Source organism: Arvicanthis niloticus, chromosome 16 (assembly GCF_011762505.2).
Source record: "Arvicanthis niloticus isolate mArvNil1 chromosome 16, mArvNil1.pat.X, whole genome shotgun sequence".
Classification (NCBI taxonomy): domain Eukaryota; kingdom Metazoa; phylum Chordata; class Mammalia; order Rodentia; family Muridae; genus Arvicanthis; species Arvicanthis niloticus.
The window spans coordinates 25007345-25029065 of record NC_047673.1 but is presented as its reverse complement, the minus strand read 5'-3'; the positions used below and the strand labels follow the sequence as shown (position 1 = coordinate 25029065).

Here is a 21721-nt window from a genome sequence, read left to right as displayed (position 1 = left end):
AATCCCAGCACTTGGGAGGCAGAGGCAGGCGGATTTCTGAGTTCAGGCCAGCCTGGTCTACTGAGTGAGTTCCAGGACAGCCAAGGCTATACAGAGAAACCCTGTCTCGAAAAACCAAAAAAAAAAAAAAAAAAAAAAAAGAGGAAGCCTACATACCTTTCTCTAGTGCCAATCAGGCACAGAAAAAGAGAAAGAAAATAAAGAGAATAATGACTACTAAAAACAATACTTGGGCTGGCAACATGTTCACTAAAAGCACTTGTCACAAAATCCTGATGACCACATTCAACCCCAAATAAAGGTAAAAAGTAGATAATAAACTCTACAAAACTGCCTTTGGCTGCTACATGTGGCATACATGTACCTACCCACCCTTGTGTTCATAATAACAATAAAATAATGTTTTTAAAATTTAAAACTTTGGGCTAGAGTGATGGCTCAGTGGTTAAGAGCACTGGCTGCTCTTCCAGAAGTCCTGAGTTCAATTCCCAGCAACCACTTTGGCTCACAACCATCTATAATGGGATCTGATGCCCTCTTCTGGTGTGTCTGAAGACAGTGACAGTATACTCATACACAATAAAATAAATAAATTTTTTTTAAAAATGTAAAACTTTATGTTGCTAACTACATGAAATCTGAATTTACATAAATCTGCATATTTTAATGTAGATTACCATTATCCGTGTATCACCGATATTTATTACCATTATCTACAACATCTGTGTTTAAACATTTTAAAGTTAAACTCTTAGGCAGAAGCTGGTTATGACAAATCTATACCCTCAGCAGTCAGGAAGCTGAAGCAGGAGACTACTGCCAAGTGTGAGCCAGCCTGCACTACAGAGTAAGATTTTAGATAGAAGTAGTGGTGCAAACCTTTGACCCCAGCCTTGGGAAGCAGATGGATCTCAGTGAGTTTGAGGCCAGTCTGGTTTATACGTCTATACAGTAAGTTCTAGGACAGCCAGAACTACACAGTAAGACCCTGTCTCAAAACAAAAACAAAACAAACACAAAGAAAAACCAAAAACAAACAAAAACTCACACTCAACATAAAAAGAGTAAAACAAAAACACAACAATCTTAGGCAGGTTCTGCTTCTAGTAACAGGTAAGTAGGTGATAGAAGACGTGCACTTCAATGGTCTGGACTAAGTCAAATCACTTTACTGCACATCTTGGTTGATAAAATTAATTAATTGATCCCAGCACTTGGGAGGCAGAGGCAGGTGGATTTCTGAGTTCGAGGCCAGCCTGGTCTACAGAGTGAGTTCCAGGACAGCCAGGGCTACACAGAGAAACCCTGTCTCAAAAAATCAAAAAAAAAAAAAAAAAAAAAAAATTAATTTATTGAATTAGGCCAGTCATGGTGGCACATGTGTATTTTTTTTTAAAGATTTATGTATGTTATGTAAATGAGTTCACATATATATACATATACTTTATGTATGAGTATGCTGTTTTCATGCACAGCAGAAGATCCCATTACAGATGGTTGTGAGCTATCATGTGGTTGCTGGGAATTGAACTCAGGACCTCTGGAAGTGCAGCCACTGATCTTAACTACTGAGTCATCTCTCCAGCCCAGCACATGTCTTTAATCCCTGCATTTGGGAGGCAGAGGCAAGAGGATGTCTGTAAGAAACTGCCTCAAATAAATAAATGTATAAATTATTACATCTGGTTGTTTAGGGGTATTCCCTTTTTTTTAATGTAGCCCAGACTGGCTTTGAACTCACTATGAACTAATGATGCCCGTGAACTCGGATCCTTTGCGTGTACATTCTAAGTGCAGGAATTACGAACATGTACCACTGTATCCTAGCTCACATTTGGGCCTCAGACTCATCACTGGTCTTGAAAATATTATTCTTCGCATCAATAAGCTTTAAAGAAGCAAATACCCAAATAGATAAGATCCCATTCATTTGCAAATTGGCATGGTTGGTGGCCATTTTAGGCTTTCTTTAAAGTGTGTATTTATTTAAACATAACAATCATATTATTTCTCTAAGTAACTAGAAATGATAACTCATTTATCAAACCATAAAATGCTAGTAAATGCAATAAAATGGTTTACTGTCCCTAACATCTTAAGCTTTAAATTTTCTAAAGCATATATGCAATATATAACTTATGTGCATATAAGATTATGAGTTTGACAATTCAAAATACTATTTATGAAAATGAAAACAAAATTGTGTGCTGACTTCACAACTCTACTGTAGTCTTAGAAGACTTTCTAAAACATAAATAAAATTATATGGAAACGAACAACCAAATTATAGAAATGTGTATGTTTAAATTCAACCAAGGCTCTACATCAAGTCTTTTTTTAAGAAAAAGTAAAAAAAACATTAACAAATTACAGGATTTATTTTTTAAAAAAGAAAACATTCTGAGCCAGGCAATGACTCAAGAGTGCCCCAAGTCTGAAGTCAATATGGACTACAATATGAGACCTTGCCTCCTGCCCACATTTCACCTTGCCTCTCTCTCCCCATGTCTCTCTCCCCTCCCTACACACCACACACACACCACACACACACACACACACACACACACACCACACACACACACACACACACACACACACACGTGCAGACACCCACCCCATACTCACCCCAAAATAGTAAAACACATCTACAGGTTGAAGATGGCTAAATGATGAGTGCTTAATAGTGGAATGTTCTAGCACTTGCTGGGCCCTGGGTTCCACCTCCAGGACCATACCCACTACAAAAAAAAAGAACTCTGGATAGATGTAGCAAATACCCCTTTCTGTAATGACCTAATGTTTACAGCAGTTTTAAGACTATTCTTACCTCTGTCATTAGCCATTGTTTCTGCTTGAGTCCAATATCTAAGTGCTGTGTTTCATCCAAAATCTCTTCTAAGGTTAAAGGATGTGTATCTCCTCGCTGATGTCGTGTCTATTAGGAAATTTTTCAAACGCATTAAGTCAGTCATATAAAAACTGATCTATTCAGGAATATACAACATGTAATATCTAAGACAGTATGAATATCAGGATCAAGAACACGAAATCATACAAAACCAGATTGATAAAAATCAAATGATAAACTAAGAAGGAAAAATAAACTCATTAACTTTAAGCTAGGTATGGGGGTACACCTGTAACCCCAGCATGCTTAGGCAGGAGAATCGTACGTTCAAGACCAGCCTAGGCTACATGATGAGTTCAAGTCTAGCCTAATCTATATAATAAGTTAAAACTAGTAGAGGCTACAAAACAGGATGAAGACATGTTGAGCTGAAAGAGGAGCACAATAGCAACAACAGACTTTCCTAGTTATTGCAAATCAATTTTAAAGAACGTGCAGGGAAACGCAGATAACAGAAGAAAATCAAATGTTCTTAAACATGAACAGAGACTCAACATCCACCAAGATGCTTCTCACTTATCAGATACCAAACTGTAAACATCTGATGTGTCCATTGGTGAGGACATAGCAAACAGGCCTTCTCACTGATATTACAATATTGTGTGTGTGTGCGTGTGTGTGTGCGTGTGTGTGTGTATACACACACATACATATACATATATGCATGCTGGGCTGATTAAAAGAGCAGATACAGGGACACAGGTAAGCAGAAGAGAGTACTGCCAACTTATGAACACCAAAGGTGGTGATCCAGAGGAAGAGGATGTGGCTCCTGAAGGGCTTTTCAGAAGATACTGTGATTCTAGATTCATTACCACAGTCACTGCACTGTGCACCTGGAAGTTAAGAGAAATGTGTTCAAAAATAAGTGGCTTCTCATGGAACACATCCACACGGTGGACAAGATACTGCAAGAATAAGACAGTAGGACTAGGTCTGAGAATGACTTCTAGGTCTGAACCTTTTTATATTATTCTATATTTTATATTTATTCTGTATTTTATATTTAGAGATATGTTCTATGTTACTCAAAACAAAACAAAAAAACCTGTAAATACCCAATCCTCTATTACCTCAGGCAGGTGATGGAACCTCTCTGGGCTTCAGTCCAGCCCTGGAAAACTTTTTCCTTCTCAACTTTCCAACACTAGAATGTTTAAAAAGCACAAAATCTAACATATCACAAACAAGAACCATTTACTGAGCATGTGTTGTTCATTCAAGTCTTTAGTACTGATTACTATGTGCTTACCATGCAGAGACGAGACACAGTGAAATGTAAATTATACTTACATATGTCATACTCCCAATACTGGGGCCAAGTCATATATGTACCATCTATAAGATTTAGGTCAAAAAATATTTCTTTAAAAGACCAATTTAAGTCAGGCCTGCTGGCATAAGCCTATAATCCTAGGTATTTGGGAGTTAAGGCAGGAGAATTAAGTTCAAGACCAGTCTGGACAACTGAATTGAGACCTTGTCTCAAGAAATATTAGAGTGCTAGAGACACAAGTCAGTGTGTGACGTACTTTCTTGTTCAATCTCCAAACCTGGACACCCACACACATACACGTCATAAATCAAAGAGAAAGCTGGATATGGGCAGTCCTTGCAATGTTCACTAGTTTGGGAGAGAAAGTGAATACTTGAGTAGCAATGGTTTTCATGGCTGTACCTAGAATCTCAAAGACAAGGCATCCCTCATAGGGCAATCTTGAGGACAGTTCCAAGTACTTTTAAAACTTACTTAGAAGATAAAAAAAAAAATTTTTTTAGCTACTTTTTAAAATTCTTCTAAAATGAACCTATTTCGTTAGCAGTTCCAATAATAATCTAACCCTCTTGTCTCAGTTTCTGTTTTAAATTGTCAGATTACAATATAATAACCATCTCAGGATCTCATATACTGAACAGTCTAACCCATACCTAATGCTCTTGGGTTTTGATTTTAAAGTTCGTACATCTGTCTTTTCTGTGTGATTTTTAGTTGTGTGTGTGTGTGTGTGTGTGTGTGTGTGTGTGTGTGCGCGCGCACGCGCCCATGCCCATGCATGCACATACACATGCATGCTACTAGCACTTTTAAGTTCTCACTTCTTGCTGTAAAATCACTTGTGGAGATTTGAATAGTTAGGCCCCCATAGACTCATGTTTTCGAATGGTCGGCCCATGGTGAATGGCACTATTAGGAGGTGTAGCCTTGGGAGGAAGTGTGTCACTGGAGGGAAGGACTTTGAACTCCCCTATGCACAAGCTCTGCCCACTATAGAACTCAATCTCCAGTTGCCTTCTGGATCAAGATGGGATTAAGATGTAGAACTCTCAGCTCCCCCTGTACCATGTCTGCCTGGATGCTGCCATGCTTCCCATCATGATGATAATGAACTAAACATCTGAAACTGTAAGCTGGCCCCAATTAAATGTTTGCCTTTATAAGAGTTGCCTTGGTCATGGTGTCTCTTCACAGCAATGAACTACATAATCACTGTATCTATCTCAGTTCCCCTAACGCTCCTCGAACTTTTCCTTGTTTTTGGTGAGCAATTAAAGTGGTATATTACAAGCACTTTTAATGTTTTATTTACCTATTTTGCTTTTGAAGTTCCTTTTATCAGATCTTCCAAAAAAGGAGAGGGAGAGGACAACTGACAAAACTTACCAGATTAGTTACCTTCTATGAGATATGCAGATTTTGCCCTTTCAAAACAGGCCTTAGGAGAAAGGAAAAAGGAAAGGGATACAACCTACTTCCACTCACAATTTGCAAGGTTTTTTTGCTTAAATTAAGGCACATCCAACCTTTTGACATTATGACACAGCTGTCATCTACAAAGTCCATACACCAGACCTTGCAACAATGATAAAATAACCACCACCACCAAGAAGAAAAAAAAAATTGTTTAAAAAAAATAAAATCTCCTAATGGGGTTGGGGATATAGCTCAGTGAGCACAGTGCCTGCCTAGCATACATACAGCCTAAACAGGTATGACACCACACACTTAACCCTAGCACTGGGTGCTGGGGGAAGTGGGGGAGCTGGGGACAGGAGGGTCAAAGCCATCCTCCAGACAGCGAATCTGAAGCCAGCCTAAAATACAGCTCAGTAATAGAGGGTGGTTGCCAAGCATGCACAAAACCCTGAGTTTGATCTCCAACAGTGTCCTCCCATGCCTAACACATAGACAAAGGATATTTTGGCCCCACTTAGAACATTCCAAATTCTGATATAATTTGTAAAACTGACCAGTTTCCCTTTTAAACAATTTCTCCTCTTCTAATCCTAACATATCTCAACTCCATTCAGTATTATCCAAGAGTGCACTGTTCTTAGGAGCGTGTGTGATAAAAACAGAGAATACTCCCCCAATCCAAAAATTTAAATCTAAGCAATTGTCTTCAGGATTCCCAAAGTTTATTCCTTAACTATTAATTTGGGGGAAAATGCACATTTAAAGAGCTAAAGCAGTATCAATTGGGAAGCGATTTCCTTTAAGTAACAACAATATTTCCTAAGACTATCAAGCTATTCTAATTATGCTATATAAAACCCATTAAGTGGTATATACCTTTAATCCCAGAGGCAGGAAGATCTCTGTGAGTTCCTGGCCTTCCAGACAGATAAGATCATGTTTTTAATAATCTTTTTTTTAAAAAAATAAGGGGGTCTGGAGAGATGGCTCAGTGGTTAAGAGAGGTCCTGAGTTCAATTCCCAGCAACCACATGATGGCTTACAACAATCTGTAATGGGATCCGATGCCATCTTCTGGCGTTGTCTGAATACAGCTACAGTATATTCATATAAATAAAATAAATTTAAAAAAAAAAAAAAAAGGCAGGTGGGGGGGTAAAGGTGTTTTCTGCCTGACCTGAAGGCCTGAGTTTGATCTCTAGAACTCACAATGTGAAAGGAGAAAACCAACTTCTCAAGAGTTGTCCTCTGACCTCCACAAGCACTGGCCTTGAAACTTGTGAGTGATTCTCCTTTAGCTTCCTCCCATACAGGGATGGCAAGGGTATTATCACCACACCTGGTGTGCTCTGGTTTCGTCTTGCAGTGCCAGGGATAGAACCCAGAGTCTTACACCTGCACTCTATCCCTGAGCTGTACAACCCAAGTCCCACCTTTCTGACTCATTTTCTAAAGGCTAAGAAAGTACATAGTTAACAACTAGGTAACAAATCCTTTGACAAATTACGTAGTTTCCACTGTTCTGTTTTCAACAAAACTATCAAATGACAGATGCCTGAAGGTAAATGGGTTTTGGCACATAACTTAGAAGACTGTTCGTCATAGAACTTCCATGACAACTTAACTTTATGAGCATTCACTTCTCTGCATCTAAAACCAGCAGCATATTTAGTGCCAAATTCTACTTTATCCCATCAATAACTAACAAGCATCGCCAGATGCAGAAACCACCTGTATTTCCTTGTGGGATGGATGCCTGGTATATACAAAGCAAACTGAATCAACCTATCCTAATCAAATCTTTATCAATAACTGCAAAGCAGCTCAAATCAGAAGCTTTGTGATCACAATAAATCTGTTAACTTTATTTGTATATTACTAAGGAAAGTAAAATTAAGAGCTAAGAAGATTGTAAACCACTGTCAACTTCCTTCAACTGACTGACAGCTCCAGGAGGATGGTCTTTCTTGTTATGCCACTATCAGTAATAGACTTCAATAATTGTTCTACATGTAGGGCAGCAGGTGAAAGGAATGAACAGTCAAAATGTACTGTCATCTGATACTGAGAAATATAAACTAAAATGTTTCTATTAGAGAGAGATCAAGTACAAACTACAAAATTTAGACACAGCCAGACACCCAGCCTCTAATTCTTTTGCATCATTGATTCTCTAAGATCTGGAGTGATTCACCATCATCTGCTTTAATATGTAGGTGTTTTTCTCAAATGAATGGAGGAAATACCTTGAAAAACCATTCCATTCAACTTCTTGGGTACTCTCTCTTTAAGTCAGATGGTGAGCTTAAGTTGTATCCTGGACTCTAACGTCAACTAAATTTAGTTAAGTGCATTGCTGGAGCGCCAGCTTAACAGAGGACAAAAGACTGTAAGCATTACATCTTTTAGGGCTTTCTTGAAGTATACTCAACATATAATAAACTACAGACTAAAACGCATAATTCAATAACTCCTGGCATCGTATAAATATCTAACTTCTGAAACCCAGATCTAATTAATTCCCCTTCTTTAGTCAAAAAAATGAAAGAGGATTTTTGTAACATAAGTACTTACTTTCATATAATTCACAATCTTAGCAAGAACACCGAACTTATATCCAGAACTTCCAGAGAGAGCTTTCAAGTTAAATGATCCATTGTTATGATCTGAAAATGAAGTTCAAATGAATTATTGTAACATTTTCAAATAACGTGTTATGACTTGCGCAGTGAAAATAAATATTCTTCTTTGAATTTTTTCATCTAATAAAGTCTATCCTGTAACATTTTGGCAAATTCACAAGATTCATGCATGTACACTGAATTATCAATTCCCACCACATACCTACCCTTCTTTAGAGAGAAGGGCTCAGTTCAAAACTATAAGGATTATAAGGTTACGCCATATCCTAAGCTAAATGTAACTTAAAAGCATTAAAATATAGTTTGGGAAGAAGAGTGCTGGAAACCAAACCCAGGGCCTGTGTGGGTTAGGCACTGGAACAGTGAGCTGCAGGATTAGCCCAAAATACTAACCTTTTGTTGTTGCTGTTTGTTTTGAGACAGGGTCTCACTACTAGACCACTCTAGCCTCTAACTCATAAAGATCTACCTGCCTCAGCCTCCTCAGCTAAAATTAAAACTCTGTGCCACCACACCCAAATCAAAATACAATTCTTTACAAGTACTTTTGCCTCATTCCACTCCTACCTTAAACTTGGTAAGTCTTCCAATAATTAGACGAGCACATTATAAATGCAAGACATGAGTGATGGCCAGACTGGTATCTATCTCCCCATAATTTCCTCTTCACCTTCTCCCTTCTTGCCCCTCTCCTCTCAGAAATCCTTACATATTGTTTGAAAACATTTACCATTGTGTTGCCTCTCTACAGACAAAACCCTAATGCCATCACAGTATCACAAGCATTTGAGCCATGGCCAGAAAGGTTAAAAATTCATTATAAATTCAAGAAAAGCATTTCAGAAGCACACATTCTATTAGCAAGATATCAGATCAGATATACACTTCCCATGTGGATAATCCACAAAGAGAGTGGTTAAATGCGAAAAGAAGGGGAAGCTATTTCTGGCATCAGCTCAGTAATAACCATTTAAACAAAAGATTGCATTAGATCAACCACAGTTAAATACAACAATTGTCAGAGATCCAAAACAAATTTCTAGATGTAATATAATACTCCTTTGAAATTTGTGAAAAGTCTTTATCGCATGTTTTCTTTCCTTTAATACTAAAATACAATGTCCTTTGAAATTGTCCCTTAGAAATAGCCTATAATTTTGAAAGAAGTAACTCAATTGGCACATTAAAGTATACTATGTTCTCAAACTAGCAACATTAAAAATGCCTTACTGCGAGCACTTGGGAGGCAAAGGCAGAAGGATCTCTGTGAGGTCAAGGGAGCCTGGTCTACAAATCAAGGCCGGGGTAGGAAAAAGAAAAAGAAAAGAATTCCTTACTGATACACTGATATGCCTTTACACAAACTGTTTCCAAATCCAGGGGTGGTGGCAGAATTATAATCTTAGAACTTGGTAGACTGAGGCAGGAGGATCACAAAAAAGGAAGTACATGGGAAGAGTCAGAGAGGGTAAAGGAGAGAAGGAAAATGATGTAATTATAACATTTAAAAAAAATAAAATACAAAACCAAACCAAAGCAAAACTGTTTGCTGTTCTCAACACCCACTTCTCGCAGTTCACAACTACTTGCAATGCTAACTCCAAGGAATCTAATGCCCTTTTCTAGACTCTGAGGACATTCACACACATGTGGCATACACTCACACATATACAAAATTTACATAAAAAATGTCTTTTAAAACAATGTTTAAGGTCATGCTCTGCTACCTACCAACTCCAGGGCTAGTCTGGGCTACAAAAGACCCTGTCTCAAAAAATAATAATATATTTGTTTCAGTTATAAAATACTAACTACATGGTTATTTTCTCCAAGACGTTTGAAAGACTTTTAATAATAGTATCTTTTATTGAACCTATTATCTGCCAAGCATCACACTAAGTGATTTTTGCATTTAATCCACATTGGGAAAGAAAAAAATCGATTTAAGAGATTTTATTGTCCTCTTTTATGTATTTAGTAGGGGGGTGGTCTTCATCACCTGCTTCTCCACCTTTTTTTATTTTTAAATTTTATCTTATGTATGGGTGTTTTGCCTATGACCCCTTGAATGCCCTGGTGCCCCCAGAGGCCAGAACAGGGCATCAGATGGCCTGGAACTGGAGTTACAGACAGTTGTAAGCACCCATGTGTGTGCTGGTAATCAAACCAAGGTCCTCTGGAGGAGCAGCCAGTGTTCTTACCACTAAGCCAGCTCTCCTGCCCTTACATTTTTCCAAACAGGGTCTCTCACAGAACCTGAAGCTCACCAACTGGCTGGCAAGCCCCAGTAATCTTCCTGTATCCACCTCCTCAGTTCTGGGATGCCAGGATCTTTTATATGGATGCTAGAATGCTGGGAATCTGAACTTAGATGTTCTTGCTTGCACAATAAGCACTTCACCAATTCAGCCACCTCCCTAGCTCTAATTGTTCTCTTTTAAACATAAAAACTGTGAGGGTTGTAGCAAGGTTGATTTAAATCAAGCTGTAAACCCTGTACTACTGCCTTATATACGATCTACCCAATTCCCTTTACACATTATAATTCCATCTGACATAGGCCATTTTGTCAGAACATAGAAATCCATAAATACACATTAACCTAGGACTTCACAAATGCTAGGCAAGGATTCTTCTACCACTGAGCTTAACCCCAGCCCTATTTTCACTTTTTATTTGAGACAGTCTCATTAACTTATTTAGACTGGTACTGGGGAGATAGCTCAGCAGTTAGAACACTAGCTGTTTCTGCAGAAGACTAGGGTTCAGTCCCAGCACCCACAAAGAGGTTCACAACTACTTATAACTCCAGTTCCAGGGGATCTGATACCTGCCTCCAGCCTCGGTGGGCACCAGGCACACATATGGTACACAGACATGCATGCAGATAAAACATCCATAGACATAAAATAGTAAATATTTAAAAAGTTACTTAGTCTTTAAAAAGTTACTTTAGTCTTAAACTTGTGATCCTGCCTCAGACTCCTGAACAGCTGGATGATAGGCCCATACCATTGAGACAAGCATTTTAATTAGTATTATTATTTTTTTAAAGAATTATTTATTTATTTTATGTATATGAGTACACTGTAGCTGTCTTCAGACACACCAGAAGAGGGCATCAAATTCCATGCAGATGGCTGTGATCCACCATGTGGGTGCTGGGAATTGAACTCAGGACCTTTGGAAGAGCAGTCAATGCTCTAAACCACTGAGCCACCTCTCCAGCCTCTTTAATTAGTATTATTAAGTTTATCTTACAATATTGTAGTAAAAAAGAAAACTGGTAAAACTAAAAAAAAAAAAAAAAAAAAAAAAAAAAAAAAAAAAAAAAAACACTATATTAATATATTAAGAACTTCAAACAAATGATCAATTATGAACCACATATAGTTTTGTTTATTATAATGTCCCTGGTACTAAGTCAATGCCAATCAAAGTCAACATTCAAATATTTATTGAATGATTACTGCAATGTAATAAGGACATTTCCATGAACTCCTATAACTAGGAGTTGTAGTTCCAGAAACTAATATAATATTCATCTATAGATTTTTATTTACTTTTATATACGATTTATCTATATTTATAGGTGATATACATGATTTATCTATAGATATAGATAATATAATGATACACACACACACACATAGCGCAAGATCTACCCAATCTCCCACTGGTTGGTTGGTTGGTTCCACTGATTGACTTTCATGGGGTTTGGCTATTTGTCTGAGACAGGGTCTCAGTATGTAGTCTAGAACTTACTATGCAGACCAGGCCAGCCTCTCAAGTGCTGGGATTAAAAGTGTGCACCACCATGCACAGCTCTTACATTTTAAGAACTACTCCTTTAATTGAAAATAAATCTTGAGAGAGGAGAAGCTAGGTGATGAGAGAGAGAAAGAGAGGGGGCATGGAGGCAGATGTTCACATGTCTCCACCAGTCAAAGATAGTTTTTATATCTAGGTTGGGTATTGGGTTAAACTTCTGATTGAGCATTACCAAACTTATAAATCCTTTGATTAACATTTAAAAAAATTGTATAAAAGCAAAAAGGAAAGGGAGGGCATGGGACAGGGGTTTTCTAGGGAGGGGAAATGGGGAAAGGGGATGGCATCTTAAATATAAATAAAAAATAAAATAAAAACTAAAAAAAAAGAAAATAAATCTTGATTCTGCTATGATTAGGCCAAACTCTTTCCAGCATAACTAAAAATAATTAACAGCCAGTTGGACTAGACCCGATGAAAAACATAAGAGCTGTCTATATCTTGCAATTTAGAAAAAGAAAAGTTACCCACCTAAATTAACTCTACTGTAACTTAAAAAACTAAAATATTACTTCTTTTCCCTCAAAATTTCTCCCAAATACAAGTGCTGTGTGCATAACTCCAGAAGTCAAGACTTAAGAACACATAGAAAAAGTATTTTAATTTTAAGCTTATTTATGAGATTTTGTACACATTTCCAACTAACATTTTACCAAAGTGGTTAAGCAGAGCAGCTGTTTCCTAGGTAACTACCTCTAGAGACTGTTCCAGCCCTAGCACTGCACTGCTCACAAAGACGTTAAATTTTGTAGGAGGAGGAAAAAAAAAACTAAGAGATCAGCAACTGTTCCCACATGAAAAATTAGCTTAAAGACAAAAAAATAAGAGTAAAAGAAAGGGGTGGCAGGCTCTAGCCCATACAGCCCTATTCAGGTTCATGAATGATCTACTCCTCAGGCCACAGGACTTAATGCAAATGAGCACAGAGGAAGCTGTCAGCTGCATTATGCGTGGACCAATAGAAGCACAGCTCCATCTTGGCTGAGCACTAGGCTGCATTACAAACAGACGGTACCATCGCTTCAAGAGCATCTTTCCAGACAAGAGGTAGGTTTATTTGTTCCTTTTATTCAGTAGCCCATATTCTTATGAAGCAGGAGAAAAATATTTTACCATGAAAGCCAGAAAGCATTATGCCTGCTAAAGACGTAAAAAAAAAAGTATGAACCCATTATTTGGTAAGATTTTATCTTGGAGACGACGACTGCCTAGTGCTATTTGATAAGCATCCTTACCATCTGTGCCTTAATGGAAAATTCATTACATTTCCTACTAATCTGATCTCTACCCAGACCTTAAGTAAGGCAAAAGCATTTGATGTTTAACCTGAGTCTTTGCTAATTTCATTTTCTCAAAGCAAATTTATTTCAGCAGTCTGGTCTATCTTAACAAAGGATGTTTCTCAAAAGGAAAAAAAAATCTAAAATAATAACAAAGCCTTTGGCTAAAGCTTTCTGATTATATGTACAAATTATATTGGCTGATAAAAAGCAGTTACAAGAAAGCTTGTATTTCAACAAATGAGAAGGTAATTCAAATTATTTATATTTGACTTTGAGTACTGATGTAGAGAAAGCCAAGAAAATTCCAGTTATAATTTTTATATAAAAATTCTTTAGCATGTACCATTATGTGAGTTGTATTATACTGTAAACAGAGATAATTTATAAATCGTCAGATTTTCCTAACATCTTAAATAAAATAATTCCTCACAGTAAAATCTTGCCATGTTATTAAATAAAAATCTTTTAAAATATCCTTAAATTACAAGCCACACAACAATTTAAAGTAATTAGGTTATTCTTAAACTGGTACCGATACATACAAATTCAGTCTTTTTGATAAAGTACATCTTAAAATTAAATGTGTCCTAAGCAGAGCTGGCTAAGGTAGAACAGTGATTCTACGTAGTAAAATTACTTTCCCAGCTCATAGTCATCCAAATTTCTGCAAACAGTTTCTGAAGATGTAAGTCCTACTTAGTAGATGCTAGCTCTGCGTGTACTGAATAATGTAAATATCCAACTTTATCCTTTACTCGGATGCTAAGTCTATTTACTCCTAGGTTCTTTTTTTTTTTTTTTTTTTACTTCTGCTTTTCATAATTTCTATTCCTTCTGTGTCTTAGCATTCAGGTTACACAGATTATCTCTTGAAAAACTCAAAAGGTTGCTGTAACAAAATACTGGATTTCTCAAGTTCAGCACAGCAGGTTAATTACCTAGAAACCATTCTGCTTACCACACAATAAGGGAACCAAATAATAAAAAATAACTATCAATTAACAGTTAATTTAAGCTTTAAAATTTCAAATTGCCTTAACATTCATTAACAGTCTACATTTTCATATAGTATTTATCTATTATTAGCATAAATGGAGGCTCATCATTTTTCAAGTATACCTCATCTCAGAGCCTGAACTGAGTAAGTGGCTCTATATTTAAAGGTTATTATAATTAACTGATCATATTTCAAAGTGATGTGCTTAAAACTGCTGGAGAATTCAATTTACCAATTTTCACTGTAACGAGAACTAAATCATAGTTTCTAATCTGGTGAGCCAGGGTTACAAGACCTATTATCCCCATAAATATTCCACTGGGGCCTTTTGAAAAGGATAGAAAAACAGGTACAAAGAATATAGCAAAAATAACATAAAACAAAACCTAACTAAAAATATGATTTTCTTTCAAGCTTTCCATTCCTATAATAAAATTATAAATGGGGGATCCGCAAAGTACAGACTGTTATTGATTATATTTTTAATCATTTTTCTCCCAGTTTTTATAACATGCTTACAGCATTTCCTTTATACAAATTTAATTTTAATTTAAAAAATGTTGGCCAGAATAGGACATCCTCATGGTGTACTTCTCAGGTACTAAGTACACCAATCCCATTCCATAAAATGCAGTCTTTACCTTAAATCTAACACATGCAAAGCCTACTGGAGCTTTTCTATACTTTGAGCAATACACATTTAACTGAAGAGGGACACGGAGACCTACTATCCAGGTTTTACTTGTTTCAGGTGTCCAGAAGCTAACTAAACCAAGAATGTTTTGACTTCCCATCAGCTTCAACACTGCCAAAAGTGGCAAAGTGTCATAAACATAAACTTGTACATATAAACATATACATAAACATATACATAAACATATACATAAACTTGAAATACCATCTTGGTCACTATTCTACACCATGACCACAGTAACTCTTATATAAGAAAGCATTTAATAGAAGGTTTGCTTACAGTTTCAGAGGGTTAGTCCATTATGATCATGGTGGGGAACATGGCAGCATCCAGGAAAGTACTGGAGCAGTGACTCAGAGCTGCATCCTGATCCACAGGAAAAGAGCCTAGGCCTGGTATGTGCTTTTGAAACCTCAAAGCCCACCTCCAGTGACATACTTACTCCAACAAGGCCACACCTCCTAATCCTACTCATGATACTCCCTGGTGACTGAATATATGAGCCTATGGGGGAACCATTCTTATTCAAACCAACACTCATATATACTCCTTCCTAAACTGCTTAGACACTTTCAGCCAAACACACAAATGCCTTCGGGAAACATGCAAATAAAAAATTAGTTTTCTCTATGGAAGTCTCACTGGAGAAACAAAGCACTCAAGGGTAAGACAAGCCATGCTCAGCAGTAAATGAACACCACAAATGAACTCAATGGTATCTTTGGAGTTCTTTGGTTCATAGTGTTAGTTCAGGGTTTGTTTGTTTGTTTGTTGTTTTCTTTTTTTAAAGATTTATTTATATGAATACACTGTAGCTGTCTTCAGACACACCAGAAGAGGGCACCAGATCCCATTACAGATGGTTGTGAGCCACTATGTGGATGCTGGGATTTGAACTCAGGACCTCTGGAAGAACATCTTCGGATGACCCATCTCTACAGCCCCCAGGGCATTATTATTTTTAACCTTACAAGTCCTTTGCATAAATATCATGGCTTCTAGTTTTATGTTTTGATGAGATCCCTGTGTGTGGAGATGGGTATGTCTCTATATCTACGTTTCTGTGCTGTTTCTTTGGCTCTTTTTCTTGTTTGGCTTTTTTGTACTACTGATGTTTTTGTTTTATCTTATTTTTATTATCATTCTTTAGATGCCTATTTTTCCCCCCTAAGGAGAGACAGAAGGAGTGGATGCAGATGGGAGGGTACTGGAGAAGAACTGGGAGGTATGTGGGGTTGGGAAACTATAATCACAATATTGTATGGGAAAAAATCTATTTAAGTTAAAAAAAAAAAAAAAAAGGATTGTGCTCTCAAGAGAACTGTCCAAGAATAAGGTAATTTTGAAATCCTGGATCTAGATACATAGCTTGAAAATAATGAAATGTACCATGAAGTGACGTAACTTTATATGTTCCTCAACTAACGGAAGTAACTCAATTACATACTACCCATTAAATCTGTTGTGTCTCACTGAAGAATGAAGAATAACCATGCACTATGAAACAGAAGTCTTAAATGCAAACAAAACGGGTATTTAAGCCTTTACTTAAATGTAAAGTGAATTAGAATAATGAATCTAATACATAGATTAATGAATCTAACCTTCAAAATATAGGAAGTAAGCAAGAGGCTAGCCAGAGAGGTGGGTTTTTTGTAAAAACAAACTTGATTTAAAACAGAAACTAAAACATTATAAAACATAACTTTATAAAATTAAAAAATTCTGTTTTCTAGGAAGACAAAGAAATTTAACCAATATGAACTCACAGTTTGGGTGTGGAAACACTCTGCTTGTATTTAGAAACTGTCTTCATCTTTTAGACGTACTGAAAGCCAGGCGGTTGTGGTGTACACCTTTAGTCCCAGCACTCAAAGAGGTAGAGGGAGGCAGGTCTCTATAAGTTCAAGCCCAGCCTGCTGGTCTACAGAGCAGGTTCATAGCCAGGGCTACACAAAAGAAACCTTGTCTTAAAAACAAAACAAAAACAACAACAACCAAACAAAGGAGAAGTGCTGAACTATTTCTAGATAAAATAACGTCTGGGACTTGCTTTCCAATGACGCATGTGATAGAAGCAAGTGGGTAAGCACGGTGTCCAACAACTGATAAGGTGCGATATGAGCACACATGTTCTTTACTTTTTTGAGACAAAGGTCTCACTAAAGCTGAGACCTGGAACACCTACCATAGCCTAAGCTGGCCTTAATTCATGTTCTTCCTGCTTCTGTCTCCCAGGTGCCTCAATCATAGGCATGTACCACAATGCCAAGGGTATTATACTTTTTATGTACTATGTCGACATTTCCTTTACATAAAACATATACATAAAAGATGTCTACAATTTAGAAAAAGAACTCAGTACACACAGTAGATAAGACATTCGTTATAAATATACATGAACTGTTTATAAGTATGTAGTAAAGGAAAAATACAGAAAATACTATTGGCAAATTAAATAAATGCAATCATGATTTTATTCCTCTTTTTTTAAGTATATAAGGCACTTAATGACTGTTTTCAAAAAGACTTGAAATATTTTTTAAAAATCAAGATAATGAGCTGGGCAGTGGTGGCGCACGCCTTTAATCCTAGCACTTGGGCGGCAGAGGCAGGCGGATTTCTGAGTTTGAGGCCAGCCTGGTCTACAGAGTGAGTTCCAGGACAGCCAGGCCTACACAGAGAAACCCTGTCTTGAAAAGAAAAAAAAAAACAAAAAAAAAATCAAGATAATGAGCCAGGCAGTGGTAGTGCACGCCTTTAATCAGAGGGAGGCAGAGGAAGGCAGACCTCTGTCAGTTTGAGGCCGGCAAGCCTGGTCTACAGAGCCAGTTCTAGGACAGCCAAGGTTACAAAGAAACTTTTTTAGAGAAAATTAAAAATATATATATCAAGATAGTGGTGGCATATGACTTTAATTTTAGCCCTTGGGAAACAGAGGCAGGTAGATCTCTGTTGAGTTTGAGACCAGCGGGGTCCACAGAGTAAGTTCTAGGACAGCTAGGGATACACAAAGAAACCGTGTCTCAAGAGTATTTAAAAAAAAAAAAAAAATTCAAGATAGTGGTAGCATATGCCTTTAATCCCAGGACTTGAGAAGCAGAGGCAGATGAGTTTCTCCAAGTCAGCCAAGGCTACACAGTGAGACCCCATCTCAAAAAGAGAAAAAAAACAAACGACTACAGTATTTCTGTAACAGCAAAATTGAAGTCTTCATACTCTCATGTAAGATATAACAAGTATCAGATCAACAAAATTTAAAAATACTGAAATCAGCAAGAACAGTAACGCACTATTATAATCCAAGCACTAAGAAGGCAAAGGAAGAAAGATCCAAAGTTCAAAGTCGCCCTTAACCACACACCAAAATGAAGACCACGGTGAGCTACAGCGTTTACAAACAAAAACAAACACCAAAAATAAGGACCAAGGAAGTAGTCCAGTGATATAAAAACAGAATTTTAACTCAATAGCTTTCTTAATGAAATTAACAAATTGACACTTCTTAAAAGGATTTGTCTACTTTTTAAAAATTACATTCTTATTCATGGGAAAAGAAAATTGCACATGTCACAGAAGGCAAACTGAAGTCAGGGGGAAACTTGCTGGTCACCATGTAGATCTCAGAGAGCAATTCCAACTCATTAGGCTTAGCTGCAAGCATCTTTCCCTCCTGAGCCATCTTGCCAGCCCTAAACTCATCCATTTTAAATATCACTGGCCATGGGTCACTTACTCCCAACAGTAACATCACTTCACAGGCAACTCAAGTCTAAAACTTTACTTAATCTTCATTCTGAAAACTGACAGATTCAGATCAGAGCCAACAGAAGTGGCAGTAGGAGACAGAAACACCTTAACAAAGAAGGTAAGGAGAACCTGACAGGGAATGAGAAGACTTCCCGTGGTCAGACAGTTGCTCACTGACCACTGTGTAGTCAAGCTTCAAGGTGGCAGCTACTTCCATTTATTAGCTATAAATCCCATAAGCAAATCTTTTTTTTTTTTGTTTCTGTGTGTGTATGAATCCCAAACACAAATATTATATAATAGGTGAAATGCATGAAAACTAGAGTATGACTAATTGGCAAAAACACAAAAAAATGACATTAACTCCATCATTAATTTTGTTAGATAGTAAGTTCGCAGTGACTATGCAAGTTTACTAAGGACTTTTAGTTCTAAGATCTGAACACACCAGTCTGTAGTCTGGATATATATATATATATATATATATATATATACACATACATATTCACTTTCTCTCTCTGTATAGATTCCAAACAGCAGCACAACAAGTGGAGTCTCAAGAATGGCTTCCAGCCACTGGAATGAAACCACCACCTCTGTTTCCCAGTACCTTGGATTTCAAGTCCAAAAGATTTACCCCTTCCATGACAACTGGAACACTGCCTGCTTTGTCATCCTGCTTCTGTTCATATGCACTGTGGTGTCCTTAGTTGTGCTGGCTTTCCTTTATGAGGTACTTGACTGCTGCTGCTGTGCAAAGAACAAAACTGTGAAGGACTTGAAGAGCGAACCGAATCCTCTCAGAAGTATGATGGACAACATCAGAAAACGTGACAGTGAGGTGGTCTAGCCTTTCACAGAAGATAAACAAAAGCTTTAAAAACAGCCTCTGCCTCTTCTGGGGAAAATGAAAATTTCCTGAGGCCAACCTTTATTACAAAATTGATCTGACTTTGAATGGCTAAAAGATCTCTGGTAGAAAAGAAACATGTGAAACATGCACTCTCGTGTATGTATCCTCATTAAATGTGCAGTTCAAATGTGAACTTACCAGTCTACTTAATGCAGCAACTCGCAAACTATACGACCATCCCCAGCATCCACTACTGGAAACACTGAGCAACAGTATTCCAGCTTCCAGGAAAACTATAAAAAATAAGCACAACTACCTGCTAAAATAAGTAACCTGGAAAAGGTCACACAGATTAAAAAGTAGTATTTTAGGTAGCAACATCCTACTTAAAATGTGCTTCTAGGGGCTGGAGAGATGGCTCAGTGGTTAAGAGCACTGACTGTTCTTCCAGAGGTCCTGAGTTCAATTCCCAGCAACCACATGGTGGCTCACAACCATCTGTAATGGGATCCAATGCCCTCTTCTGGTGTGTCTGAAGAGAGCAACAGTGTATTCACATACATAAATAAGTAAATCTTAAAAAAAGATAAATGGTACATAGGCTAACTTCAATCTTACAGCAACCATACTGCCCCAGCCTCCAAAGTGATGGGATTACAGGCATGTGGCACTATGGCACAAAGTCCCTATTTATTTAAAATCCAGTACTTTAAAAGTGACTGAAGACATATACTGACTTGACTTTCACACAGCATTAGTGTTAATATGAATGTATCTCACATTGATCAGGAAGGTCACAAGTATGATAACCACAAACTGACTTGCTTTTGGTCCAGAAGTCTAGGGTATTTCCAAACTGAAACACACTACTACATGCTGTAAATTATACTTTTTGAAAGTATTCTTTTATTTTTACTTGTTATTCACTCTATCAAGATCTAAAGATATTCAATGCACGAAAAACTGCTAAGAAAGGTAAAAAGCTTTTGTTAGAGCTGACAGAATTCGGGGGGGGGGGGGTGGGAATTTATTTATTTATGTATTTATTTGCCTTCGTTTTTCCAGACAGGGTTTCTCTTTGTAGCCTTGGCTGTTCTGGACTCACTCTATCAACCAAGTTAGCCTCAAACTCACTGAGATCCACGTTCCTCTGCCTCCCAAGTGCTGGGATTAAAGGCATGCACCACCACTACCCAGCAAGATTAATTTTTTTGTGTATTTTTATGTATGTAAATGTTTTGTTCATATATAGAAGAAGGCTTCAAATCCTATGGGAATACAGTTACAGGTGCTTATGAGCCTCCATGTGAAGCTTGGAACTGAACTCACAACTTCTAGAAGTGAAGCCAGTGCTCTAAACTGCTGAGCCATCTCTCCAGTCCCCTGGAATTTGGGATTATTTTGTTTTGTTTATTTTGAGGTACAGCTCAAGATGGCCTCCACTCCCCAAATATTGGGATTACAGGTTTACGCTACCATACCTGTCTCTAATAAGAGTATTAAAGACATTAAACATCTATTAAGAACCGTGGCAGTCAGGAGTTAGAAGATAACTTGGTAAGTAAAGAGCTTCCCATATCATGAGGATCTAAATTCAGATCCCCAGAACCTACATGAAGGCAGTTGCTCAAGGCTATAATCCAACACTTATATAGCAAAAGACAAGATAACCTCCTGAAGTTTATGGGTCAGGTACCTAGGGAACACATCAACAAGAAGAGACTGTTTCAAGATGAAAGGAAAGGACAGACTCCTACAATTGTCTTCTGGCCTCTACTTTGCATATTACAAGTGTGCACACACATTTTTTTAAAAAAAGAACGTAGTAGTTTTAGGCCAGGTGTGGGGGCACATGCCTGTAATCCCAACACCCATGAAGCAGAGACAGGAAGACTGCCACAAGACCAAGATCAGCCAGACCCTGCCTCAAAAAGGAAGGGATAAGGGAGGGAGGAGGGAGAGAGAAAAAGAAAAAATCCTCTCTCTCTCTCTCTCTCTCTCTCTCTTTCTCTCTCTCTCTCTCTCTCTCTCTCGCCAGTGTTTTTCAAGACAAAGTTTCTCTGTATAG

At 37.5% G+C, this 21721-nt stretch overlaps 2 protein-coding genes across 5 annotated transcripts in view; one reads left to right on the top strand and one right to left on the bottom strand.

Moving 5' to 3' along the window:
- Gtf2e2 (general transcription factor IIE subunit 2) overlaps nucleotides 1-21721 on the bottom strand; it is a 44894-nt gene that overhangs the window by 14250 nt on the left and 8923 nt on the right. For all 3 annotated transcript variants that reach the window (XM_034520752.2, XM_034520751.2, XM_034520753.2), the window contains exons 3-4: nucleotides 8178-8269; nucleotides 2828-2935 (exon numbers count right to left, since the gene is read on the bottom strand). In XM_034520752.2, coding sequence (XP_034376643.1) covers nucleotides 2828-2935; nucleotides 8178-8269 — 200 coding nt within the window. The remainder of the gene's footprint in view (nucleotides 1-2827; nucleotides 2936-8177; nucleotides 8270-21721) is intronic.
- Nucleotides 12966-19846, top strand: Smim18 (small integral membrane protein 18). Of its 2 annotated transcripts, XM_076914020.1 has the most exons (3): nucleotides 12966-13123; nucleotides 16201-16275; nucleotides 19327-19846. In XM_076914020.1, the coding sequence occupies exon 3, from the start codon at nucleotides 19363-19365 to the stop codon at nucleotides 19648-19650; it is 288 nt and encodes a 95-aa protein (XP_076770135.1). In that variant the 5' UTR covers nucleotides 12966-13123; nucleotides 16201-16275; nucleotides 19327-19362; the 3' UTR covers nucleotides 19651-19846. The 2 variants fall into 2 exon arrangements, with proteins under 2 accessions (XP_076770135.1, XP_034376647.1); XM_034520756.2 differs by lacking the exon at nucleotides 16201-16275 and having other exon boundaries at nucleotides 12972-13123.

Excerpts from the sequence above, each read along its gene's own strand:
- Smim18 (XM_076914020.1), top strand. The coding sequence starts at position 19,363 with ATGGCTTCCAGCCACTGGAATGAAACCACCACCTCTGTTTCCCAGTAC.